The following is a 6,817-nucleotide window of genomic DNA, read 5'->3' as shown; positions in this document are numbered from 1 at the left end:
CTTCGACAAGATAAGCTCCACTATAAATTAATAAAAAAAAAATATGAAAGAATTATAATATATCACTCAAAGTCACATTATAGAGCTGTTCAGTCATGATGTTAATTTTTAAGCCAGCCCTGTTTTCATGTTTACTGTGAGTTCTTTCTGGATTTCCCTGTGAATTTGTAGAATAACCTGTTTTTGAGTTGTGGGCAGTTTATAAACATACTTACAATTTGGCATGCATTTAAAATTTACCCAATCAGTTAAAATTGCATGTTATCCCTACTGAAACAAAAGCAGGTTGGCTGGTCTTAGCTGGTTTTAGCTGGTCTCCCAGCCTGAGCAGCTAAAGAAGTGGTCAAACCCTCTAAAACCAGCCTGCTGACCAGCTAAGAGCTATGAGGATGCTTTTAGATGTTTGTTTGTTTGTTTGTTTTTTTAGCAGGGCTAGATCAGGGGTTCTCAGCTCTTGCCCTCAAGGTCCACACTTTTTCCTGCAAAGTTTAGCTCCAACCTTGATCACACTCAAAGCTCTTGATTAGCCTGTTCAGATGTGTTTGATTAGGGGTGGAAATTCTGCAGGATAATGCGTAAAGTCATTTCCCTGTCCTGGATTTTTTCTTCTTTAACAATCCATTTCAATCGGATGTAAAAGTGAAGGTGAAAGTCGTGACATTTGCCAAGTATGGTAACCCATATTTGGAATTGGTGCTCTGCATTTAACCCATCCAAGTGCACACACACAGCAGTGAGAAGTGAACACACCGTGAACACACACCCGGAGCAGTGGGCAGCTATATATCCAGCGCCCGGGGGTTCAGTGCCTTGCTCAAGGGCACTTCAGCCATGGGTATTGAGGGTGGAAGAGACTGCTGTTCATTCACTCCCTCCCACCTACAACTCCTGCCAGCACCGAGACTCGAACCTGCAACCTTCGGGTTACAAGTCCAACTCTCTAACCATTAGGCCACATCTGCCCCACGTACATCATAATAAGGAGGAAAAGATCTGTTGCAACACCCGTTTCATCTCAATAACTCCAGTAATGTTAACTAATAACCACAGAACTTTTTATACCCATAAATCCAGAAAATGCTTTTCTAAAAGCCCAGAAGGAAGGTGTGGCTATGTTAATTTGCTTCTGCTTTTAAGATAAAAAAAATTAAAAATAAAATAAAAAAACGCTCTATTTTGATCAGTCCGTACATGTAGATAACTCATATCTCTTTAAACTTTGTAGGAGTACAGCATTAACCAATTTTCCACAAAAAATAAATAAAGATTTGCACACTTTCCATGGTGAAAGCAAATTGTCAGTGCTAAGGGAACTTAAGATATGAGGCATATCATTTTCTTCATAACGATTAAGACATTTTGTGCTTTCAAGAGAACAAAGAGCACATACGTCAGAGCGTACTGTCTGAGGCCAGTTCATAAACAAAGAAAATGACCAACTTATCACCAACCACTTCAATCCTCACTGGAAACATCATCACACATCTAATCGCAAAACTCCCATGTAAGAACTGGACCTCAGAGATGCTTTCACAGCGTGCTAGTGTGCAGAGTTCAAGAAAAATCAGGAAAAAAAAAAAGTCAGAATTGGAATTGCTAGAAAAAAGTAAAATCATTTTGTATTTGTGACTTTTATTCTTAGAATTGAGAGACATAACTCACAACTCTGACTTATTTCTCAAAATTATGAGGAAAATTAAGAATTCTGAAATAAAAAGTTGCAATTACATTTTTTTACTTTTTTTTATTCTGTGGCGGAAACAAGCTGCCACATAATTGTCGATACACTTGAAATGCAATAATTATCTCCATGTTAACCTTTGCTGAACAGTAAAATGTATACAATATTAGCAGGTATTTTTATGTTATCAACAACAGTAGTTGTACTATTAGTATTAGTGCATTATTAGTTTTATAAATGAACAGAGACACTGCTTTGAGGTCAAGTTAATAAAGGCAAATGAATAAATAACTTAAATGGAAGCGGGTTAAGGCCTCATACACTTCATAAACATTCACTTGTGTCATTACCTATGAATGTGCATGAGCGAGGAGATACTGTATCACTCAAATGATAAGAAGATTTTATTGTCATATACACAGACGCAAAAGTGTATCTGCGTGGGTTCTTTCTTCTGTGTGCATCTGTTCTGAATGTTCATTTAGTATGTATCTGTGCAGATGATGCATGTATAAAGGATGGAGATAGGATGAGTGGAGGCACACTGACCCTGTGTAGTGAAGTTTGTTTACACTGAGTGCAGGACATTATGTTCATTTAGTTTCAATATATCAGTCAGTCACAGCACTGGTGACTGAGGAAGGACACTCTGGGCCTTTCACAGGTGTCAGTGCGGTCACAAGCTGACAGCATGTCAAAGTGCTTCACCTGCAGGCCATATTTGTGTACCTGATGCCTCTCTCATGGATATGGACGCTTTTATGCATTATATCAGTTATATTGTCAATTTGTGTAAGATGTAACTGCACAGATGGAGAAACCGAGTCCTCAGGTGACCAGGCCAGCCGCGTGAGACACATGTGGCAGCTCTCAATGAGGGATGCAAAAATGAGAGAGAAAGGTAAGATCAAATCTGTACCAGCTTGTTTATTCAAAACACCTTTTTCACTATTCATGGGAATGTTAATCCAAATATATGTGTGTGTGTGTGTGTGTGTGTGTGTGTGTGTGTGTGTGTGTGTGTGTGTGTGTGTGTGTGTGTGTGTGTGTGTATAGAAGAAATAGTTGATTAATCACAGCACATTAAGACAAATATTACGTATTGCAAATTTTCTGTAATTAATTTATGTAATGATTGTAAATATGGTAATTTTGGACTAAAATTGTTTAAAAGGCATTTTAAAAAAGTGATACAGAACTCAAAACCATGCTGTTTTGTGAATTTAACAAGGTAAAAGTTGTTGCATCTTAGTGTCCTTTTACTGTGACTGTATTCAGAATATAGCACAGCATCTCATACATCATTGCCTGAATATATGGTACATCAGTGGTTCTTCTGCAAAACAAAAACTTCTAATTGGGCCTTAAGATGTTTAAAAGTGACTTAAATTAAGACAAAGCATTAAAATAAGCTAAAACAGCTAAAAAAAAATCATGACAGTTCTTCATTAAATTCACCATCTCAACAACTGTCTTGAAAAACCAAGATATATGAGGTAGCCTAATGTCAAAGTGTGATTTCTACACCTGGAATGGATACATAAATTACTTTTTAAAATTTAATATGCATTTTTATAGTTATGTCACACTCTTAAATAGTTTTTTAGACTACAAAATATGTTTTAAAATCCCTATCATTAGTCCTTATCCATCAAATCACAAACAACTGGAAAAGTCATGGAGTCTGAGTAAAGTCATGGGGCTTTCAGTAAAGTCATGGGGCTTTCAGTAAAGTCATGGGGCTTTCAGTAAAGTCATGGGGCTTTCAGTAAAGTCATGAGGCTTTGAGTAAAGTCATGGGGCTTTGCAGTCAAAAAGGCTGAGAATGACTGCAGTGGATATTTCTGTTTATCACATGACACTGTATTTTGTGTCATAAATAATGTGTGTACGGTGTACGTGCATTTGGCAAAACCCCCAGTACATGATGAATTTTTTATTACTATTAGCAGCCTAATAGTAGGCCATCCTTTTTTGTGATAATACATTTTTACATAGAGCTGCACAGAAGACAAATGTGTTTTGAGAGCTGAACATATGACAGATGTCTATCCACTAGACTGTCTATATATAACAACTTCTGTCTAGTTTAAAGTAATCAAAGACACAAGGACAAATCTGTGACGCATGCTGATAACTTTTCGCTGATAGCCGAACCATGATGCGAGTGTATTAGCAGGGCAGTTTTTTGCACAAGAGAACATGCACGCAATCATACCAGTTTGTTAGTAACCACTGATTATAAATATATTTATTTCAAAACAATATTTTAATCAATGAGAACATAAAATAACATTTTTATTTTACAATATAACCACCTTCAGCAGCTTTATCACCCTGGCTGTGTCCGAAATCATACTCTGTCTGCGTAGGTACATTTTTGAGTAAACAATTCCCTAGCATCTGTTAAAAAAAATTAGTTCTTTAGAATACGAATGTGTGTAGTTTGATTGAAATCTGGACGCACTACATCCGCCATGCTGTCATGTGACTTAGCAACAGTTGTGTTGCTTCACTGTCATATGGGGGAAGTCGTGGCCTAGTGGTCAGAGAGTTTGACTCCTAACCCTAAGGTTGTGGGTTCGAGTCTTGGGGCGGCAATACCACGACTGAGGTGCCCTTGAGCAAGGCACTGAACCCCCAACTGCTCCCCAGGCGCCGCAGCATAAATGATACCCACTGCTCTGGTTGTGTGTTCACGGTGTGTGTGTGTTCACTGCTGTGTGTGCACTTCGGATGGATTAAATGCAGAGCACGAATTCTGAGTATGGGTCACCATACTTGGCTGTATGTCACGTCACTTTCACTTTCACTATTGGCACATATCTTCTTTTAAACACATACTTCTTTGTTCACAAACTGTTTTTCTATATAATAGGGAAGTGTGTGATTTCAGATGCCCCCCATCTTACCATCTAACTATAGTTCAACATTTCTTAGATGTTATTATTTTTGCTCTTTGAATATCCCAGCAGCCATAGGGGAGTCTAATCCAGCTCGACATCAGCTCCTGTATTGCCGTGTTGGGATTGGTTTCCACCTACAGATTGTGATGAATGGCAGTGTTTGGGGCGTACACGAGCCTTCTGAGTACAGTATGATTTATTTACCAAACCTTCATTAATACAGAGAAAAAAAATCCCTCATTTGCACATATATAATTGTCAGAATAAATGTATCTTCTTTATATTGTTCCCATTTCTTTTATTTCTGTTTAATGAGTTTTTCTTCATTCTCTTTTTGTCTTTAAGGCTTGCTGAGAGTGTTTGCTGTCAGGCCGGGCATAGTGGGTATCTGTGGTGTGAAGAGTGAGCGATATTTGTGCATGAATCCGGAGGGAATTGCACATGGAATGGTGAGAAAGGTCATCCATTACACAAGACACTTGAAACTTAATGGCGAAACATTACATTTCTCAGAATCACTTTTATCCCTGTAAAACCAGTCAAAAAACTAATGCTTTGTGATGTAACAGTTTATTAAACCTATGCACAAAATATAAAATAACATTTTCTGAAATATGTATGAATATGGTTTTGTGTCATATTTGATACATCAGGCATTATGGCTCATGTAGACTGATACAGAGGTCCAACCTGAGCTAAAAAAATAAATATGCAGTTTGGTGCAGATGTTGTTATTCATATGGCCAAAAAGTAAGATGAAATTCTGGTAGCTTGTGTAATGTAAATCATTGATATCTTTAGTTTAATGATCAAAACTCTGCAGGGCAAAACATATAATGCAATGCAATACAATTATGATTGAGAGATGAAAAAAAAAAAAAAAACATTAATCAAAAGCTTGATCATAACAGATACTCACATATTAAGAATTTTCTAAAAAAAAAAAAAAAAAAAAGCAATGTATGTATAATCAAGTTTATTCAGTCCTTTGTTTGTTCCAGTGTTTGTTTATTTTTAAATATTTATAAGTTTTTATACTGTTTTTTATTCATAAAAAACAGTAAAGAGACAGCAAAGAGATACGTGAACCATGACCTGAAGGTGGACATGTTTACAATTCTAGCAAAAGGCCTTTTACTTGCTAAAAAGTATCAAGGAAAGTAGTATTTTGTTTGCTAAAGGGTTTTTAGGAAAATTTTTATATTGTGTTAAATAGTTTATTTGTCTGCAAATTTTGATCATGTCTATAATCTTATTTGGCTTTTTAATTGTTTGTTTGTTTGTCTAATGTGAAATAATAGTCATTTCAGCTATTTGAAAGGAATACTATTCTTATCAAGTGCATCCTGAAATAATGACACATTTGCAAATGTATACATTAACATTATATCTCTTTTTTGTTGTAGAAGAAGTTCTCAAATGAATGTCTGTTTAAAGAGAACATGGAGGAGAATCATTACAACACATACGCCTCCCTAAGCACAGGATTTTTCTTGGCTTTGTCGCAGCAAGGACAGCTGAGGAAAGGGAAAAAAGTGGGCCGGCACCAGGCATGCACTCACTTCTTGCCTCGCAAACCCTTATCTCATTAAACTCGCTCCTAACAGAGCCGTCTTTAGGGGGGTGCAGCTGGTGCGGTCGCACCGGGCCCCGCGTCAGCAAAGGATGGCCCTGTTTCCAGCTACTACATGCAGTATCAACATTTAGACATGAAACGTTCAGTGGGTGCTGTAAGCTCTTTCCACTGAGACATGGAAAGAGATGTATGCAAAAGTGAAAGTAAAAAAGTGAAAGTCATGATATTTGCCAAGTATGGTAACCCATATTCGGAATTGGTGCTCTGCATTTAACCCATCCAAGTGCACACACACAGCAGTGAGAAGTGAACCACAACCTGTGAACACACACCCAGAAGCAGTGGGGCAGCTTTTCTATAATTCAGATTCCAGTGCCCGGGAGGCAACTGGGGGTTCAGTGCCTTGCTCAAGGGCACTTCAGCCATGGGTTTCAAGGGTGGAAGAGAGTCCTGCCAGCATCGAGACTAGACTGCTGCGTCCTGGCTTGTAAGTACAAGTTCTATTCTAACCATTAGGAATAGGCCAGATGTGCCCATATGTATATGTATATATGTCAAATATTTCTGAGAAATTCCCCTGTGACCATTTTCTTCTTTTTGTAATCCGCAGTGTATGTGCTGAGAAATTCCCCTGTGACCATTCCTCCTTTTTTG

General features: G+C 37.6%; 1 protein-coding gene across 3 annotated transcripts; it reads left to right on the top strand.

The window, feature by feature from the left end:
* Nucleotides 1-1,707: 1,707 nt before the first annotated feature.
* On the top strand, nt 1,708-6,463 carry fgf9 (fibroblast growth factor 9). Of its 3 annotated transcripts, none has more exons than XM_019108854.2 (4): nt 1,708-2,582; nt 4,654-4,776; nt 4,933-5,036; nt 5,994-6,463. In XM_019108854.2, exons 1-4 carry the CDS (start codon nt 2,414-2,416, stop codon nt 6,177-6,179), a joined length of 582 nt encoding a protein of 193 aa, XP_018964399.1. In that variant the 5' UTR covers nt 1,708-2,413; the 3' UTR covers nt 6,180-6,463. The 3 variants fall into 3 exon arrangements, with proteins under 3 accessions (XP_018964399.1, XP_042619263.1, XP_018964401.1); XM_042763329.1 differs by having other exon boundaries at nt 2,567-2,582; nt 4,654-4,771; XM_019108856.2 differs by lacking the exon at nt 1,708-2,582 and having other exon boundaries at nt 4,646-4,771.
* The last annotated feature ends 354 nt before the right edge of the window (nt 6,464-6,817 follow it).

This window comes from Cyprinus carpio, chromosome A9 (genome assembly GCF_018340385.1).
Source record: "Cyprinus carpio isolate SPL01 chromosome A9, ASM1834038v1, whole genome shotgun sequence".
NCBI lineage: Eukaryota > Metazoa > Chordata > Actinopteri > Cypriniformes > Cyprinidae > Cyprinus > Cyprinus carpio.
The sequence above is the reverse complement of the archived record's forward strand: the minus strand, read 5'-3'. Positions and strand labels throughout refer to the sequence as shown.

What these genes read in the sequence shown, in the direction of transcription:
- fgf9 (XM_019108854.2), top strand. Translation starts at nt 2,414, where the DNA reads ATGCCTCTCTCATGGATATGGACGCTTTTATGCATTATATCAGTTATA. An exon ending in TGCAAAAATGAGAGAGAAAG is followed by an intron (nt 2,583 to 4,653) that starts GTAAGATCAAAT and finishes TGAATATCCCAG; the next exon opens with CAGCCATAGGGGAGTCTAAT. An exon ending in AGGGAATTGCACATGGAATG is followed by an intron (nt 5,037 to 5,993) that starts GTGAGAAAGGTC and finishes TTTTTGTTGTAG; the next exon opens with AAGAAGTTCTCAAATGAATG.